The 20,527-nt window shown below is 47.1% G+C and overlaps 1 protein-coding gene across 8 annotated transcripts in view; it reads left to right on the forward strand.

The window, feature by feature from the left end:
* The window catches only part of NRP2 (neuropilin 2), an 89,598-nt gene that overhangs the window by 30,787 nt on the left and 38,284 nt on the right, over positions 1–20,527 (forward strand). For all 8 annotated transcript variants that reach the window (XM_062004513.1, XM_062004511.1, XM_062004515.1 and 5 more), the window contains exons 4-11: positions 1,379–1,609; positions 2,179–2,334; positions 4,116–4,285; positions 5,334–5,489; positions 13,983–14,127; positions 14,422–14,771; positions 15,881–16,025; positions 20,090–20,206. In XM_062004513.1, coding sequence (XP_061860497.1) covers positions 1,379–1,609; positions 2,179–2,334; positions 4,116–4,285; positions 5,334–5,489; positions 13,983–14,127; positions 14,422–14,771; positions 15,881–16,025; positions 20,090–20,206 — 1,470 coding nt within the window. The remainder of the gene's footprint in view (positions 1–1,378; positions 1,610–2,178; positions 2,335–4,115; positions 4,286–5,333; positions 5,490–13,982; positions 14,128–14,421; positions 14,772–15,880; positions 16,026–20,089; positions 20,207–20,527) is intronic.

A 20,527-nucleotide genomic window follows, 5' to 3' on the forward strand; every position in this document is an offset into this window, starting at 1 on the left:
GAGTATTCCAGTAAAACTGAAGCCTGGCTTTTGCGAATGCTAACGTCCAGCAGCTTCTCCAACATCCTCTTTTGCCTCTGGTAGCTCCAGGCTGCAAATTTCTGTTGCCTATTATCCTGTCTCCACAGTGCAGTGGTTTCAAAGTCACCGTGGTATGAATATGACACAAATTCCCCTTTCCCCAGCCACCCCGAGGCACCTTGGCTGTGTGAGATGGGGCACTGTGCTGGCGTGGCTGCAGCCGAGGCCAGTGCTGAGGTCAGCAATAAATAATAGGCAACATTGTCTGCCCTCTTCACCATGCAAAGGCCTTCCTTAAGGATAGAAATAACTCGAATTTCTGGTGCATATGGCTTGGTCTGTGAGAAAGAGGGCTCTGTTCCTCCTCTCAGCAGACCCCTCAGCGTCCCCTGCCATGGCCTCTTTTACCACCCACTTTTGCTATGGCCACATTGTGCAGATGTATGCTGGAGCTGGCCTTCTTCCCTTTGCATGGGTCTTGGAGGGCCATAGGCTAATTGCTTGCTTCCCAAGGGTTTCCATCTGACAGTGGAGACATTGGCACCCTCCCCCAGGCCTTCTCGCTGTGTAAATATTTGTGCTTCCCAATTTTCTCAAGAGGAAACTGAGGCACAGATGTCTATGCCAGATGGGTAGAGGTTGCAGGAGAGCAGCCTCTGGGGACAGCTTTTCCAAAAGGATGCTTTCCTCCTTACTCCTCTCTGCCCCTTCTGTGGCAGCCCTCTCCACACATGCAAGCCCCTCCGCCAGGCCTGGAGCTGCCATTGCCCTTTGCTGTGTGGTGTGGCTGGCAGGTGACAGCCACAGCAGCGTGGGTAACCTGTGGCAGCCCCTGCATGCTGCCTGGCCCCTCTGCTGGCTTTGGAGAGGCTGACACAGGTCTCTAGGCAGGTCACTGCTTGGACACTCAGTTCACATTGGACAGGGCTAGCAGGGGAAGCCCAGTCCAGCTCACTGCAGCCTCCCTTCCCCACCAGAGCCACAGCCACCTGCATGGGGTCATGGCAGGGTGCTGGCCTGCCAAATTGCAGCCATGGACTATCCCAGTCCCGATTCTGGAGTAATTGTCAGGGGGATCAGCAGTGGTATCCAAATGACATTTGCAGAGCTGCCTGCTGGATTTAAAACTATGCTATCCACTCTGGTGAACATACGGACCTTGTCTCTCCACCTGTGGGAGACTATGAAAAATCACCCTCTTAGTCCTTGCAGGAATTCACACAACTCTTGGGTTACAAGATATTTCCAGAAGTGAATATACAACTACTCTAATCTCAAATCTGGTTTTCGTGGTGTCAAGCTGTTGGCATTAAGCTACATTGTTGCTAAGGCTGAGGATTTTTTCCTGCCACTACAGGCTCTGAGGACTGCTCCAGGAACTTCACGGCCTCCAACGGCACTCTTGAGTCTCCCGGTTTCCCTGACAAATATCCACACAATATGGACTGTATCTTTACCATCATAGCCAAGCCAAAGACAGAAATTCTCCTCCACTTTCTGCTCTTTGACCTTGAGCATGATCCACTGCAGGCAGGTGAAGGCGACTGCAAGTATGACTGGTTGGACATCTGGGACGGCATCCCTCAAGGTAGGTCTCAAGCAGCTGTGCTGCTGTCCTCAGCCTCTTTTGGTGTCTCAGAGAGATCCAGAACTGTGCAGTTCGTGTCTGAACACTAAAGATGTCTCAGACACAGCTGCAGCATGCAACCTGCCCTTGGGGTGTTCCATGGCCAGCTGTGGGGATGGGGCGCTGACAGAAAGCTGCATGCATTAGACCCCAAACTACTGCTCTGTTGTAACTAGTGATCTGAAAAGCCCCATGGGACATTCCAAGACATCACCAGTCCCCCCTCAGGGAAGGGCAGTACACTTATGCAGTTGTGAGGAGACTTCCCTACCCTGTACCAACTCTGAGAAACAGAGCTGTTTGGAGCATTTCCCAGCAATTGCAGAGCAACGCCTGCTGCAGTGGGTATTTCTGCATGACGTACTGAATGCCACCAGACCAACGGATGTAAAAAATAGACCATCCCCAAAGCCTTCCCTTCATCCTGATGGGTCCTGCCAAGGCATCCCTACTGAGGGATGCTGATTTACTGGTGACCCAGGAGGCTGCTGGAAGAGCAGGCGTTAGTTTTGCTGCTCTTTCTTTTGCAGTTGGCCCCTTGATAGGCAGGTACTGTGGCACTAAGATGCCGTCGGACATCCGCTCAACCACTGGCGTCCTCTCGCTCACCTTCCACACGGACCTGGCAGTGGCTAAAGACGGTTTCTCTGCTCAATACTACTTGATCCAGCAGGAAGTCCCAGAAAGTAAGTTGGAAATGTGTGTATAACTTAGGCAGTCATGTCACCTATTTTTTGCCCGAGTCTTTTACTTGACAGATGCGAGAGTGAGGCAGGTAGGAGTGTGTCTAGGAGCTGGTTCCTCACCAGCAATGCAGACAGCAGTTGCATCTAGGTGAGTTCTCTGTTTCTCATAGAAATTAGGTTCCAGTAATAATCACTTATTCTGACTTGAGGATCCTTCATGTGTGTGCTCAGCCCAAAGGATTTAAAGGAAAACTTAGCCCAGCAGGTGAAACAGATGTGTTAAAGCATACAGGAAAATACTCTCTCCCTCTCTCTGGTTTTCAAAAAATTCACAGCTCCAAAATATAAGTTGGAATTTCTTGTCTCTCTAATTAAAAAATGCCTAAAGCTCTAAGAATTTCTAACGAAAATTTTTTTAGATACCTTGCTAAAGGAAGTAAATACATGTGGAGTGAGGAAGTGGGTTGTGTGTTTTGAGAATGAGGAGAGTTTTGATTCTTTGTGATAATGCTTGCAGGCAAGGATAGATTTGTTTTATTTCCTCATGTTATCAGAGCTACAGTTCTCAACCTCTGTTCACAGTGAACCTGTGATACAACAGAAATAGTCTTCAGGACACTTCTCAGTCCCAGAGAAAGAGAGGAGTTCCTTGTTCTGACACCAAAAGCTCATGACAGAGAGCAGGGTAGAGCAGGGGTTGTGCAGTGCTAGGACAGCTGGGTTATGGGCTCTTGATCTGATCCTGTCAGGGATTTTCTGCTGAGGCTGTGAGAGTTACAAACAAGCATGAGCTCCTCTTTTACCTAACTCCACACTAAATTGATGTGTTCTTTAATCCTCTTTCTATTCTGTTGTTTAAAATGACTGGGAAATAAAATGTTAATGACACGCAAAGCTTGAGAAATTGACAAGAGCTGTTAAAGGGCTAGGCCTGTTTTGATTTATGCTGGTGTAAACTGAAACTTTAATAATACCACTGAGTCAGATCTTAGCCTGGCCCATCATTTCCACCCAGAGTTGACTTGACCACATTAAAAACACAGGCATTGTAGCAGAGCCTCGTTGGTTTACAGCAGCAGCATGCTTGGGCCCATGCAGTATTACCTATCAATATTTTCTTTGCTATTGTTTTTACAGGATAGCTGCCATAAAATGTATGAGAAGTTCAGTAAGATTGAGCTAATTATGACCTTTAAAGCCTTATATCAGTGTGTTTTGTGTTCTTGACTGATTAATTTCTATGGGCCTAATATCACATATAGCACATGCACATACATGTGTACATCCATAGTCTCACATGCACACAAAACCTTTAGACCTGCCCATTCCAGGCCTTAACATTCCTGCTGGCAGCACAGCAGTAAGCACCCTCCTGTTCTGCTTGCTCATATTCCTTGCCTTATCAGTGCTTAGATTTCACCTCCAACCATCAAGAAGATGGGGAACTTTGTGGCAAGGGGACATTTTGATGGAGATGGAGAGAAGGAAGGGACAGAATTTGTGTCAAAACTATATAAAGATGAAGGAGATATAGAAAAGAAAAACTCTAGAAAGCATTATTTTTCAGAGGGCCATGCAAACATAAAGCTGCCCCATCTTCAATTTTTCAGTACCATCTGTGAGCACACACAACCTGCAAGATGGTGCAGTTCTGTTCATCCTTCCAGGCAGGCAGCTTTGCTTAGGGTTAAATGGGAAGGATTGCTCAGGGCTGCCTTCCACTTGGGACTGAAGTATAGGGACAGTAAGCTGATCTGTGTGTGTGTGTGTGTCTGCTCCAGACTTCCAGTGCAACATGCCACTGGGGATGGAGTCTGGCAGGATTTCCAACATGCAGATCAGTGCCTCATCCACTTATTCGGATGGGCGATGGACCCCCCAGCAGAGCCGGCTCAACAGCGATGACAATGGCTGGACTCCCAATGTGGACAGCAACAAAGAATATCTCCAGGTAAGAACACTTCCTAGCCCCCATGCCTCTCCTCCCACCAAATGGAGTGTCAGGCTGTTAAACTGACCCTTGACCATAAGGCTTGTTGAATTTTTTATTACCTTTGTGGCTCTAGAGGAGCAAGCAGCAGGGGACCTGCAGTGCCTCTGTGAAATGCCACGGGCTGGCGCTCCCATTAGCATGCCTGCACGAGGGCTTACTCGACCCACTGCCCCTCTCCCACCCCCTCCTTACTGCCCAAAGCCTTGATGGAGTTTCCAGCATACTGACAGCGACAGAGGGATGTCTGACACTTACGAGGGCCACTGACTCCACCACTGGCCTGAGGACCAAAGTCTTCAGGAGATGTGTGGAAAACTAAAATAATGTTTATCTGATCAGTGATGCAGGGAATGTGAGCAGGCTAATGTCAGGTAGGAGGCTGACAGAGCAAAGGCTTTCCCAGGAAGCTGGTTAGAGCCCCAGTCTCTGTCCGTATAGGCTTCTGACTGTGTCACATTGCCGTGAGATGCCGCTTGCTAAAGGGCACTGGGAATGGAGGGTGGTGAATGTCATTGCCTCTAGCAGACGTCTCATTCTTCATTCATGGCAGTGCTATCAAGCCAGCTCTGCTGACCTTTATCAACCCACATTGTAAGAAAAAAAACCCACAAAAAACAAGGGAAAACCAAGAACTGCAGCACTTGCTAATTGGACATCATGCTTTTATTTTACATGGAAAAAGTCAGCCTCTGTCCTGTTTTAATGGACATGAGTTTCTGTGCAGATCCTTTTGTTTGGTCTGAGGCAGGAAGAAGGCTTTGTGATGATCTCACACAGACAGAGATCAAGATCCTTAGCTACTCTTGTCCCACTGCCCTAGCTGTGAGCATCCTACTGAAGTCAGCATTGAGAGGTTGTGCCTGTTGAAATGTGTGCTCACAGATGGAGTGAGAGAGACTGAATTTGCATCTTTTCATTTTTCAGAGACAAAGAGAGGAACTAACTAGCCAGCCCGGGCTTTCAGGTGGTTACCAATCTCTCTCTTGTCGCTTTTTCCCTTGGAAAGGTGGACCTTCACTTCCTGACTGTGCTTACAGCCATTGCCACACAGGGTGCCATCTCCAGGGAAACGCAGAATGGTTACTATGTCCGTACCTACAAGCTGGAGGTCAGCACCAATGGGGAGGACTGGATGATGTACCGACATGGGAAAAACCACAAGGTAAAGGCCTTTTTGTCTCTTCTGCATCCTTGCTTGCACAGGAGGGAAGAGAACAGAGATTTTACAGGTCCAGAGGTTTTAATCTGTGAGGGCCCCTTTTTCAGATGAGCACTAAAAGACTAATGATGCTCTGAGCATTTCTCCTCTGTGCAGCAATGAGGAAACACTATTCCTTGGAAAACCTGGCTGCTGTTGCATCTTTCGTGGTGTGGAGAGTATGTTCTTTGACTGCAAATGAAGGAGAAAATGCTTTCACAGCCTGTGTTTTGCTGTACAAGATTCATTGAGCTTTCATGGTCATAGCCCTGTCTGCATGCTGGGTTAACAATCACAAAACCACATGAAACTGCAGTTCAGGAGTTACTGAGGCCTGGAAATGAAAGGACACAAATCCTGAGAGGGTATCGCACCATTCCTGAGAAAAAAATGAACAATAAATAACAAGGAGCAATTCAGTCTGCCATAGCTGTGGGATCTGCACTTGCAGGCACAGTCAGTAAGGGTGCATTGAGCCCTGGGAGATGCTGCACACTCTTGCTGTGTTTCTAGGAGGCACATAGAGATGGGAGGGAGAGTAAATACTGGTGTTCAGCCCTTCTAAGCCTTGCAGGTGCTGCTGTGGCACCAGACGAGGCAAGGTTGCAGTGGTCCGCCTGGGAGTTTTGGTGTATGGGAAGGGGAGTTAAGGCAGCCATGGGGCCAAGCCAGTCCTGCTCTGTCATATCTGGTTTTGTGCTCTGGTTAAGGGCACCTCAAGAAAAACCTTTTCTGCTCCTCTGTGGTGCCCACCAGCACTGCTGCTGTAGCTCAGGTCCTCCCCATTGATGTGCTGTAATCTGTCTGCATGAACTCAGTGGCTGGGGTCCCACACACCTCCCCCCACATGCACATCCCTGCAATTTCTGCTTGCTCAGCGCTTCTGTTAAATTAGCTGTCCAGCAAATTTCTATTAAATTTACTGGCACAGGTGCTGCTGGCATGAAATGCAGTAGCCCGCCTTGTCCAGGATTCATCCAGACATTTCCTTCCCTTCCGGACCATGTGATTTCCCCTTCCCCAACAGTTTCTCAACAGTTCAAATTCACTCTGCTTCCCAGAATGAGTCCTCTTTTTGCAGAGGCCCCTAGCAGGGTCTCATACCTCCAATATTTGGAGTACTTAAGATCCTCATGTGCCAGCAAGGTGGTGTTAACCCTGTTTTAGAGGTAGGGAAATAGAGGCAGAGGGCAGCCCAGCATACCATAGCAGCTGGGCTCCCCTAGGCCTCAGGCAGGCTGGCTCTGGGGCCGCAGCTCATGACAGTGCTCATGTTTAACGTTAACACAGTGATCTGTGCTCTCCCAGGACCCAGTGGCTGCAGCAGACCTTTCTGTGAACCAAGGCCATCTCTCCTCACCTGGGGAACACCATGGAAACTTTATTCTTTTTTCAAAAGATGAATAGATGAGGTGCTGAGGGATATGGTGTAGTTCAGTGATGGGCCCAGCAGTGTGAGGTTAGTGTTTGGACTCAATGATCTTAAAGGTATTTTCCAAACGAGATGTTTCTGTGATTCTGTGAAACGAGTGAATTAGAGGTCTTGCTGGGACTGTTTCTGCAAGTCAAGGCAGACAGGAGGTTGGCAACACGTCGGGCAGAGAAATGGGCTAAATACACAGTTCAATGTTTTAAATGACCACTGGCAATAAATTTGTCTTTTGGAGTCTAGCTGGGTTGGGAATCTGGCCTGGAGGGTGGTTTTAGTTGCAGGGGAGAGTGGATGTCTCATCCTTGCAGTCCCACGCATTGGACACTGGATCCCCAGCCAGGGTTAAGCAGAACAGCACAACTAGTTTTAGTGCTGCTGGGCCAATTTACATCACTCCAATAAGACCCTAAAGCCTGGCTGGTGTCAAGCCAGAGCTATCCCATAGCCACGTGAATTGCCACCATTTCAGGATTTGGCCCTTATCCTGTCAGCTCTCTTCTGCTCTATTTTTCTCTTTTAATAAAAAAGTTGAAAAATCGAACCCCTCCATTTTTTACTACTTTATTCTTGTCTTGCTTCTTTCCCGTGTTCTGCCCCCAATTTAGCAGATACTTCCCAAGGCTGGAGGATAAGTAATTGCCGTGTGTGGTTTGCCTACCCCTTGCATTCAAGTGACTGCTTTCCCTCCTTCCCTCCTTGCTGAACAACTCTTCACCAGCCGCCAAGCTGCAGGGGGGCCAGGGCAAAGCCCCTTGCTCAGGCAAAGCCCCAGGTGCCAGGGGACTCTGGCCTCATGTTCCCTTGCCCGCGTTAATCCCCACCATTCCTGCATTAGGCAAGCTCCCAGACTGCTGTGTGCAAAGTGCAGATTCCTCCCTGCGTCAGCGCAATGCTCTGCACTGTTCAGGCTGCAACGATGGAGCAAACTATGCCAAATAAATTTGTGAAGTCTGCCGCAGCTTGATTTAGTGTCATGAGCAGTGGGGAGGAAGGGGAGGGGGTGGACAGACAGGGACTCTCTATTCCTCTATATACATGCAGATTGTATACTTATATATATATATATACACACACACACACACACACACACACACACACACACATATATACGGGCACATGCACACATAGGCATATGGGGTGTATCAAACACTGCTCTGAACTTCTGCTGGCTTCCAAAAGGAAAGTTCTGCCATGTTATAGGAGGGTCAGCTAACATCTTCATTAGACAACTAAAGCAAGAGAAAACCAGTGAGTGCAGGAGGGACTGGGGAGGGGATGATGCTCTCTGCAGAGAATGGGGAGCCCTGACCTCTTCTCTTTTGCCCTTGCTTCCCCTTCCTCCAGTGTTTTGGAGGAGAGTGGTGACAGGACATTTCCCTGTGAAAGATGGTGGCTCACCTTTGAGTTCTCAGCTGCTGGCACTCAGAATGAGGGAAACAGGAAAGGCAGGATGAAGCAGAGGAAAACAAGATTAATGTATGCTCTCAGCAGACAGGACTGGCTGGGCCATTTCCTTGCTGAGTACTGCTGTGTTTCTGGGGTGAGGAGGCAGCGCGAAGGCAACTGCAGATCTGCAGCCCCACACATCTTCCCATCCCTACCAGGCTTTACCCCTGCCTGGCAGCCCAATCCCCACAGAACCCAGCCCAGTATACCCAGAACATCCCTCTGTCCAGGGGATGATGTTCTGTCCTTGCCTGTGGCCTGGGACCAGGGGGAGAGGCTAATCCAGCATCCCAGACAAAGGTGCAGAACTCTATTCCTGTATATCCCCTAAGACAGGAGATGGTCAGCAGCCTTGTGTGGCCCCACACTTGCCCCTTACTACCCACCAGCACATCCCCATGGACATGGAGGCCAAACAAGCCCTGCCCCAGGAAGGCTGCTCTGGCTTTCACCCTCCCTGTTACACCCCTCTCTGTGTCACCTAAGATTGATGGCCCCAGAGGTTATCTTCCAGGCACAGACCCTAGTATGTGCACCAAGATCTTATTTATCCTTTTGGAAATGTCTTTAGAAACAATGGCTTGTTCTTGAAGCCAAGGAAGGAAAAGAGCACCTGGCAGGATTTGACCTTTTGGATTTGGCCATTTTCTTCAGACAGATTCAACTATGAGGGTTTTATAGGAAAACAAAGTGCTCATCCATTATAACCCACTTCCTTCCTTGTAGGGCCTCAGGTTCCAGCTCCCATGTGGTCTGAGCCACACCATCTTGGTAACCATGGAGGATCATGAGGATGACCTAGTGAGCCAAGGCGGATGTGATGAGTTTCAGGATTCAGGGTGGGTTGGAAATGTAATGGGTGCTCTCACTACCTCCATTGCTTTGTGTATAAAATGGGAAGATGCAACTGAAACATTTGCTTTGAGAACCTGTGGAAGTCAATGGATGAGAAGTGGCAACTGATGTGCATTTTCCATTTCCTGATCATTTTGTTGGCTTTGTGCTTGTTATCAGTTAACCTGATGATGATATTTCAGGTTAATACAAGAAGGCAGATTGAATTGTTGCAAAGAGACAAGTATCTCGGCTGTGCACAGAACTGGGGATGTCAGAGGTGTTTGGTGCTTTCAGGGAATCTTGAGGATAAGTCTTTGGAGACCTTTGTGTCTTCCTTTAGGATTATTCCTCTCTACTTTAAGTTCTTAGTGAGGTCTCCTGGGATCATTCACCTGGGGACAGGGGAGAAAAGCTTTCAGTCCTGTGGCTTCTTTATCTGGAAAACTCTAGACAAACTTGCAGCATCATCCAGATCATGCAGTACCCATATGTGCTACTGCATAGAGCCATCATGGTGCAGAGGATTTGCCCAGAAGCATTCCCAGGTCCCAGCCTGCTTATGCTGCTTTTGCAGGCCGGACAAAGACATCAGTTTTTGTGAAAGGCAATGCTGCACATTCACCCTTGGTGCAGTACCAGGGGAGAATTACAGCCCTGGCTCTCCTAGAAAGGCTGCAGTTTTCTACTTCTGGGCCCACTATCTCCTTTGCAGGCTAACAGAGTGCCACTCCTTTGTCCCTGGTGACTCCTGGATCTGAGAGGAGCTTCTCAAAGACTCGGTGCTGGCAAGCCCAGCCCAGCACTCTGTGCCTTGCCCAGATGGCTGTGCTTCATTGAGTGTTGCCAAGTATCATTTTTCTTTTACCTCCTTGTTCCTGGATTTAATAAATCCAGAACTATCCACTCTCCACTCAAGCCAGAATCCTCCCACCATCAAACATGCCCCATTTTATGCCTTTCCTATCTGACAAGGAAAATAATCTCCCCTACTTTTCTCCTTCATGCTTTTCTGTCTAAATCCTGAAGCCTTAATCCTGTTAGCATGTTCCAGGGCTCTGTCTCCACGGGAGTAACATAATCCTGCAGTAAATCTAATAGGTCTAGAGAGACACATACATACAGATGACGGCAGGGCTGCTGCCATCCTTGGCCTTCTCCTCTGCCTCTCCCAGCTGCTTTCTTTAGCTCCCCAAGAAATTGCATAGTGGCCAAGCAGCACAATAAATAAAGCAGGAGAGAGGTTACCTCCTGCCCCCTCCCTGACTCACTGCCTTTTTGGCTTCACGGTGCTTTTTGTCTCCCTGTCCTTCAGTCCCTTCATTCCAAACTGCTGTTGGCACAATTCCCATACTCACTGGAACTAATGTAGCTTCAGAAATCCCCCCATCACCCCGAGAAGTTCCAGCATGTCAGAAATACAGCTTGGAAGTGTTGGTGTGGAGCTTGCAAGTGTGTGCACGTGGAAAATTTGCCCAGTCCTCATCTAGCCTAGGCATCATCTCCCACCACTTGCTTTCTGCAGCAAATTAATTGAGTCAGCTGTCATTGACTATCAATTTAATTTCACATGTAGACCTGCCGACTGGACTAAAACAGAAGTAAACATAGAGTATATGGGGAGGGAATGGGCAACTCTTTGATGCAGCAGTGAAAATTAGTTCCCTTGACTGCTTCTTGGAAGGTGCTTTTAATTTGTTGATGGTTTTCCCATTTATCTCCTGGCTCCATCACCCTTAAGCATGTATGCATGCACATGTGTGCTCTCTGCTGACAGTGTGTCTATCTATCTATCTATCTATCTATCTATCTATCTCCCTAGATCACAGCCAGATATGGTTTTTTTCTGCTGATGTAAATTACTGTGACTTCTTATACTTCGATGGCGATATGTTGATTTACACCATTCAAAGACTTGGCTCAAAATATGCTCTGAGTGGGATGGGAAGCAGATAGGATGGGAGGAATAGCAATGTTCTATTTTGGTAAGGGGGAAGAAATCTTTGCTTTCTTGGCGCTCCCAATTTCACACATTTTCCTGCTAGTTCTTCCCATGCCGTGAATGCTAATTTGAGGCAGGATGTAGAGCCCATTCAAGTCAGTGGGACTCTCTCCACAATGCCCTCAGGCTCTGAGTTGGCATCTCAGTGCAGAGGGAGTGTTCTGAGTGACCCTGATCAGACTTGGTCAGCAGCACTTGGGACCTGTGGGTTCCCAACGCATTTCCACACAGGCAGGAGGCTGCAAGGCCAGGCACGTGGGAGAAAACACTCCACTTCTCAAGCAGCACTACACCCCTGACCTCTGAAAATAGCCCCTTTCTGTCACGCTGAATGAGATGCAAAGCAATGACTAGCATGCTGCAATCACTTCGGGCTTTCCAGAAAGAGGGTTCACTGGGGCAGATCCTGCCCATGCAACTGATACTAGACATAGAAGTCAGGTGCTGTTTCTGCCCTTGTAAAGCAGTAATGTGGAGTGTCAGGGCCCAGAGTAAGAGTTATGTAGAATGTGATCTTGTCTGAGGAAATTACCGGGCTCCAAATCTAAAGCAGAATTGAGGTTGCTCTCCTCATAAGGAGGTGGTTGAGACTAAGGTCATCTAAGAGATGCTTTCAGCAATGTATGTGGTAGTGATAAAGTTTTTGGGCTCAGTCCTGCTTCTCCTTTCTGTGAAGCTTGACTTTGCAGAAGTCAGCAACAAATTGCGCTGGTGTAAATTTGGATTCTGGCCCCTGATGCTCATATGTGCGAAGTGAGCTAAAAAAGAACAAAACTGGAAATATGTTAAACCAAAGAGAGCAGCAAACCTCGTCAGTGACTGTTAAACATGCTGGTCCATATGCAACCTTTGGTTCATGGAGTCTTCAAACTGCTGACTGTGGGAAGTGAAGTTGCCAGGAGAAGACTTCCCCCGGCATATGTTGGTGCCCCCATCAGGAGCTGTCCCCTGGGACAGAGGGACCTTTGGGCTGACCTGATGTGCTGCTCCCCATGATAAAATAGTTGCACAGGCTCAGATAAACATTTCCTGTTCTCCAGTGTTAGGTTCAGAGGTAAGGTGTTGTATATCAGCCTCTGTGTTGACATAAAGCTGGAGGCTTTGCTGTGGTGTGGAAATGTATCCTTTCAGCCTGTGTGTGTGTGTTCCCATAGGTTTACAAGACACATGCCTGGGGAGTGTTTCACAGTAACCACTCTCTTTACAGCCCTCCTGCTGGAAAAAGAGATATTTGATGTCTGCTGAGCAAGGAAAAGCAGGAGAAGTGGGGTCAGAAAGGATAAAATAGGATATTAAAAACATGTAAAGCATGCTGTGTGGCATAACAGTAGCAGTGTGATCTATATTCTCCAGATTAGCATTTCTGCTTAAGTTCACATCAACTCCAAATTCCATTTACCAGGCAGATATGCAGCCAAGGCACTCTGTGGGGTGGCTACTCCTTACCCTGGCAAGAGTTCTGCCTTCCTGGGCTGGACAGGGATGCAGGGGGGCAGCCCAGAGCTGGCTGTGGTCCTGCCACTGTCCCTCCATGAAGAGGATTCTGGGAGAAGAGCAGTAACATGTTATCTGCAGACCTAGAGAGGTGGGAGGCTTATAAAGTACTTCTTAACCACTCTTCAAGGTGAGAGGCCAAGATATAGCCTCAGCCCTTTTTCTGTCCTGTGCCACAGGGATCTGCAGTTGAATTGTTTGATTCTTGCCTCCACTCTCAGTGGCAGAGATTACATTCTCCTGCTTTGCTCTGAGATAAACTTAGTGGGAGCTCCTGTGCCTAGCATGGCAAATGCAGGGCAGGAGCCTGCAGAAGAGTCCAGCCAACACCTCGGTGCAGATGTGGTTCCTGGCTGAGATCAGAGGATGCTCTAGCCCTGTCCTGAGAGCCTGTATGCTTGTAAAGAAAGCAAGCAATGCCCACAGCCTCATTTTCTGAACTTTAGTGCTTTATACTGGGGGAAGAGGAAGGGTTGAAAATTACCTTCTGATTGGCTGTTTCCTCTTTCCCCCCTTTTCTTCCCTGCTATGGCTCCACAGCCTGAAACGGAAATGCAATCCAATCCTTGTCCAGCCTATTAAAATAATAGGCAGGAGGGGTAGGTCTAACATCCATCTGGTAGTTATTGATTATGGCCATCTGGCAAGACAGCAGCCTTTTCATATCATGTCGGATCATAAACTCTCTTGCAAAGCTGTCTCTGGCAGGATGCATGTGCAGGGGAGACACAAGGACAAGGGGCTGGCTGGGACAGCAGCTTGTTGCCCCAGGCAGAGGTGGCATATTCCCTGCTTGTGTTGCTGCTGCTTGCACACAATGTTTCCTGGTGGAGCTTAGTGCAAGGATGTGTCAGAATGTCAGCCTATTTACCTACAGAGAGCAAGCAACAAGATCTTACACAGCATTTGGGGACATCTGGGCTTTTTGCATTGGAGAGACTCTATGTTTGGTGGAGTGCTCAAAGCAGCTGTGGCCTGACAGCCTGAGGTGTCTCAGGGTGCTGTGAAAGGCAGTGGTACTGCAAGCTCCTGGGTCTCCTGTCTGATGGGTAAGTTCATTCACCATGCTGTCCTGCCAGCAACTCAGGTCTTCCTGCCTGCATCTGAGTGCTTGCTCTGACTGGAGGCTGGCCCTGCCCAGAAAGCCTCTTCTCCCTTTTCCCTGCTGAGAGTATTTTGACTGCTGATCAGGTTGTTTCTTTTTGTCTACACAGAATGTAAACATATTTACACTCCCTCTCTGTTGCAGACATTTCAGGCCAATGAGGATGCCACAGAGGTGGTTCTCAACAAGATCCACAGTCCAGTGCTCACACGCTTTGTACGCATCCGTCCCCAGAGCTGGCACAATGGCATCGCCCTGAGGCTGGAACTGTATGGCTGCCGCATCACTGGTGAGGGTCTCCTCCTCCCCTTCACCTCAGCCCTTGTCTCTGTCCCTCTGACAGCCTGTCCTGGGATGCTGTCCCCCACAGCTGTCATAGCCTCTTGGGGTGGGAATGGTGACCCTGTGGGCAGCATAGAGACACCCACCCCAAGGGGTACACTTGAGGGGCAGGCATCCAGGCCTCAGGGACAAGGAGGAAGTGCCCAGTGCTGGTGTTAATTTGGTGCCTAGAGCTTAAAACTGTGAGGACAAGCACGCACTTCAACCGCCCCAGCTGTTTATGTGCTTTGCTTCTCTGCAGATTCACCCTGCTCCAACTTGCTGGGGATGCTTTCTGGCCTCATTCCTGACTCGCAGATCTCAGCCTCTTCCATTAGAAGCTATGACTGGTCTCCCAGCATGGCCCGCCTGGTGAGCAGTCGCTCGGGCTGGTTTCCCCGCCTCCCCCAAGCCCAGCCTGGGGAGGAGTGGCTGCAGGTGGACCTTGGTGTCCCGAAGAATATTAAAGGCGTCATTATCCAGGGGGCTCGTGGAGGGGACAGTGTGACCACCACCGAGTCCCGCTCCTTCGTGAAGAAGTTTAAAGTGGCCTACAGCATGAATGGAAAGGACTGGAACTTCATCCAGGACCCCAAAACAATGCAAGCCAAGGTAGGCACTTCTTGGAGCAGCTGCAAAATGAGACATGTTTCTGGCTACCTTCAGTCTGCCTGATGAGGTGTTGGGAAATTAGCTGTCTCTCCCCACAGAGACCTTGGGAGTTTGGATTGTCACCATGAAATTCCAGGTCATGTCCCCTGGTCCTGCCCCTAAGCTCTACTAGAAGTTGTAGGTTCCACCTCACCCCAGGGATGATAGTTTCCCTGGCGTGACTTGGGATGACTAGGCCTGGGAGTATGAACATCACCATCTGGTCCTCCTGGCTTTTGCAGGTCAGAGCCCACAAGATGGTGTATTCAATTATGTTTGACATAAACTAATTATGTATTGTAAGGGGAAAGACATTGCTTTTGTGGCTTGCACCTCTGGAAGAGGAAGATGAGTCACAACTTCTCTTTGGGAAATTTGCTCTATCTGATGTCTGTTTTGTCATACTGGTATGACCCAGAAGTTCCCCGTGTTTCTCCCATGTTGTTGGATTTCCCCATGATATTTATGCTTAGCGAAATGGGAGTGGCAGGGATCTTCTGGAATAAAAGAATTCTCTGCTACTGCCTGTTCTGTTTTTATGGAAACTCATCTGCTTCTGAAAATTTGGGTAAGTTTTGATTTTTTTCCTGATCCTACAAATGAGTCTTAGAAGACCTAGTGCTATGTCTAGCCCTCTGTTTATTCCCCACAGACCTGAATTTGTGCACATAAGCTGAGAAGCAGCAGTACTTGGACTGTGAGGAAAACTGAATCCTAGAACATGCAGTAGCTTCTGTATTTGCCAAAGGACAAATCTGATCTTATTTATATGTGAAGTTAGTGCATATTCCCCAGGCTTCCCCTGTGTTGCTTGGACCCCTGGATATAAGGCAGAGGCCAAGAGAGATTGTGCAAGTTTCTTAGAAACAGTCTGTCTGGTTGTCTTGAAACTGAGGAGAAATAGCCCAATTTCTGCTCAGCTGGACTCAGTGGCCCAGAGTCGGACAGCTAAAATATTTCAAACTGTGTCTGCATGCTGCCAGACCCAAATTATCAAGTCTATTGGAGTACATGTGGAATGCACATATCACTTGCCTTCTCTCTCTCTCTCTCTCTCTCTCTCTCTGTAGCTTTTTGAAGGCAACATCCACTATGATATCCCTGAAGTCCGAAGGTTTGACCCTGTTCCTGCCCAATATGTCCGAGTGCATCCAGAGAGGTGGTCCCCAGCAGGAATAGGAATGCGCCTGGAGGTGCTGGGCTGCGACTGGACAGGTAGGAGTCCTTGCATCTCTGCCCACTGGTTCCACTGGGGCCATGGCAGGCACTAAACCAGCAAGGTGTGTAAGGCTCCTTCTCAAGGCCATGCAATGGCAGGGAGATTGCAGCCATGAAGGCAGGACCTGCAGTGTGGCCTAACTCCTTTTTACTTCCACCTTCAAAAGAACTGGCCTTGATACAGAACGTAGCAGCACTGTTTGGACCTTAGTCCCAGCTTTCACACAAAGGCTCATGCAGGATTTGTCCACAGCTCCGTTCTCCTTCCTTTCAGATCTTTTATCTTAATGTTGTGCAGGCTTTCCCAGTCTTTGTGTTTGATAACACCTGAGCTTTTTAGTTCAAATGGATTAGACAAAAAGTAGGAAGAGAAGCAGAGACGCAGAAGAGGGGTGTAGTGACCAGTATGGGTATCCTGAACTGCCACAGTAAGGCTTTGCTGTAGACACAACTGTCCCTCTCTCATTGAACCCCATGTGGAAATGCTTTTGCAAACAAAGTTAGGGATTTAAGTCTATCTCTACAGCATCCCTGAGAGGAGGGAAGTTTGTTTGCTTTTGCCCACCTGTTTTCACAAGTGGTGCAGGGCCACTGGAACATCTTTCATACAAGGAAAGACTGCGGGAACTGTGGCTGTTTAGTCTAGAAAAGAGAAGACTGAGGGGGGAATCTTATTAATATTTATAAATATCTAAAAGATGGGTGTCAGGAGGTTGGGACATCCCTTTTTTTCTATTGTAGCCAGCAACAGGACAAGGGGTAATGGGATGAAGCTGAAACACAAAAAGTTCCATTTAAATATAAGAAAAAACTATTTCACTGTGAGGGTGAGGGAGCCCTGGCACAGGCTGCCCAGAGGGGTTGTGGAGTCTCCTTCCCTGGAGGTCTTCAAGATCCGCCTGGACATGTTCCTATACAACCTGATCTAGGTGAACATGCTTCTGCAGGGGAGTTGGACTAGATGATCTCTAAAGGTCCCTTCCAACCCTACCATTCTGTGATTCTATGCAGCCACCATTGTTTTTAATATAGAGCTGAAAACTAACACACTCTTTCGGATTAGTAGAGGTTATGCCTCTGGCCCTCTGAGGCTCAGTGGTGTTTGATTGCTCCATAGATTCATTCTCAAAATGGCTCATTGGGTCTGATGCTAGATTTTCAGTGTCAGGGGCTAGTTGTCATTCTCTTTTTTTTTTTTTAATCTATTTTATTTTTTAATAGTCTGCTTAAATCTGAATCTGTTGTCCAGATGTCAGTGATAAAGGGGTATGATCTCCATTTTATAAATGCATCTGTAGAAAGCATTTTCTTGTAAGAATTCCCCTTCTAGGAAGCTTAAAAGACACAGACCTTTTTTCCACCCTTTTGTAGACTCTTTACTACTCTTTCCTCCTGTGATGTGGTGTGGAATGCATTACACTTTAACAGCAAATCACGCAACACACATATACACAATTAATGATCATTTCTCACCTCTGAAGTCAATGGCAAATCTCTCCTGGGACTGGGAATCAACCTGGGATCAAGGTTAGATCCTAATTTAAATCTTAAAAGATTTTTGTGATGTTATAGGAGCAGCAGGTGCCATGGCACCACAGTGGTAAAGCAGGTCCCACAGAGCTGTTTCCTGCAGATCCTGGGAGGCCCCAGCTGCCAGATTCCTGCATATCACTACTGGCTTGTGCCTCACAGCCCCGCATCGCTGCTGCAGAGGGAGATGGTGACACGAACCTCTGGCCATATATGTGTCAGCCCCTCCATTGTATTCCTCTAAATTACAGATTAAGAGGGGTTTGACATCCTCAACTTCTTGTGCTATTTTTGGTCCAAATTTTCTTTTACAGCTATGTCCACACTCAGTTTCAGTATCAGCAGCAACAACCCAAGTTTTTTCCAGACAGGGTGCTTTATGGTCATTTCCTAGTGTCTAATATTTTGCACATTGTAATTTTTAAAACTCAGCTGCCAAGTCATAATTATTCGTAGATTTATTGATCTACAGGCATTTAGGTTTGTAATCAGAGCAGGGCTTGTAATCTTGTGCATTCACCGTGTTATAAAGAGCATTTGTATCCTTGATGCAACCTGGGGAGCAGAGATAGCCCATGGCATTATCTGCGTGCTAAATCCAGGATGGCTGCATTGCAGCAGTCCTTGATGATGCCAAGATACAGCCCTCCTTTGCTGGGAGGACCTCAGCATGTTACTCAACTGGCTGTGAAAACCTGACCAGTTGCACTTGCTTGGAAAAGAGATTGAGAGATGGATTAAAATGAGCTGGATGAAAATACTTTCGAGCAAGTGCCTAAGCCTATGTGTACCCTGCCCAGCTATTTCTACTTCTTACCAGCAACAAGCATCTTAATTACTGAATCAAACAGGTAACTTAACAGAAACCAGTCTCACAAACTAGTTGGCTAGTAATTCAAAAACTGGGAGGCAGGCAGTCAGCAATTGGCTTCATTCAAAGACCTGCCAAAATTTTTCCTCTGAAGAGTGGAGATTGATGAATGTTCACTTGCAGCTGGTTTTCTCTCCTTTGAAGTTCCAAACATCTGGTTTCAATTGCTCAGTGACTTTGCATTTTTATCAGCAGTTACCACCAGTTGCACAGACACTTGCTGAGCCAGGGAGAGAGAAAGCGAGTGAGCAAGACCTCTCTTTTTCACTTTCCATTTCACACATCACGTTGTCCTCCCTGCTATTTTCAATATCTCTTGTAACCATCGTGTTGCAGCTCTGCCATGGTGACTGATTTTTCAAGATATATTTCTGCAGCTTGTCCAGGGCAATGCAACTGTATTGATATAAATCCACTCAGCATCTGTGTCCCATGTGGGACCTGGCTTTCAAGGTCCTTCCACATTGTCACATTTCAGCTATAAATCTCAATATACAAGAACAGCAACCTAAAAAAAAGTACTAAATAACTCACAGCTTTTGATATGTTGCCTTCACATGCTGCTTTTTTTCTTTCCTTTTTTTAATGACATTTTTCTGTGCCTGGCTGCTTGCAATTTGCTTCTTGCTTGTGTTTGGAGTTTTATGGGGTTGTAACAAATTGGAACTTAAAAATTAAAAGACTTTGAGGTTATTTGGTATTTTATCCTGAACAAAAGACAGCCACTGGGGGGAAGAGGGGGAGGGAAGTAAAAAATTCCTGAGAGTTTATGTGCAACGTTGTTTAGTAACAGAAAAATAAAGGGCAGAAAGGAGACTATAGAAAATATTCAATGTATTTATAGCCATTTCCTCCTGTTTCTGGCTTTATTAAATGATATCCTAAAGAGAGCTGACAAAGAAACACAATCACACACAACTGAGCAAAGCAGCCTCTTCTTAAAAGTGGAAAGAATCAAGCCTGGTCTACTCTGGTTAACACATCCATAAAAGGGGAAACTGCTGGAATCTAAAGTTGTTTACTGTTGATCTTAATATCCTTCCCTTTCTTGCTTGAATTTCCCCTGACACCTGCTTGGAGGTTGTTTCGCGCAGGCCGTGTTGGAGAGAGGGAAATTGGACAGAGATCCTTTGAAAGCCTAGTCAGGAGCCTGGAGTGTGAAACTAGATGCTTTCTGCAGCAAGCCAGAGCACACTAGGGGATCCTCTGGGTCCATTCGCAGTTACATCATTTGAGGGTTTGAGTGGCTTACTTTGTATATTGGCACAATTGGTGGGATTTTTTTGTGTGCTTTAATGTGTCCTATGCCTTTATGAAAGAAAAAGACATTCTGCCTGTGATCTCTCTTATCCAGTAATGACAGCTAAGTGGGCTGCCAGCACCAGTGTAGATTAGAAAATTAAGAGAAAAATTAGCGTGTATGTCTAGAGGAGAGCCTTGTCTAACGGCAACTCTAAATCAAAGGAACTCCCATATGGAAACAGCCAGTTCACCCGAAGTTCAAACCATGCTGACATGTGGAAATTTCATGGTATTCTTGTTCTACATCTTCCTGCCTTTATAAGAACATAAGAAAAATAATTTTTTTTGCTTTGCTTCCACTTACCTGGGTTTTTTGTACTGTCTATTGCAAATAGCATGTCTACTCCATTTTTTTCAGATGTAAAGCCCACTTCAGAGATGCTAATGCCCACTTTGAAGACCGAAGAGACCACTACCCCATACCCAACCGATGAAGAGGCAACTGAGTGTGGTGATAGCTGTGGAGATGAGGAGGGTATGTATCAGAGCAGCACATCTTTATCTTGATAAATGATAGGTTAAGAGCTAAACAAATACTCTTATCTTCCCATTAGCTCCTATATATGAGGCTGATTCCTGGAAAGCTTAGAGTAGTGTTATTAGTGATAGGCTATGCTTTAAAAAAAACCCAAAAAAACAAAAAGAAGAAACCCACAAACAAAACCTGCCAAAATTAAGGAAGAATGCAAGATAACAGCTAATTCAGTCCTCAGGGTATGAGACTTGAAGAGCTACTCTCCAAGCTTCCTTACGTGACTTGAAGAAACTCACTTAATGCCCTGTTTAGAGCCACCTC

Source organism: Colius striatus, chromosome 11 (assembly GCF_028858725.1).
Source record: "Colius striatus isolate bColStr4 chromosome 11, bColStr4.1.hap1, whole genome shotgun sequence".
Taxonomy (NCBI): domain Eukaryota; kingdom Metazoa; phylum Chordata; class Aves; order Coliiformes; family Coliidae; genus Colius; species Colius striatus.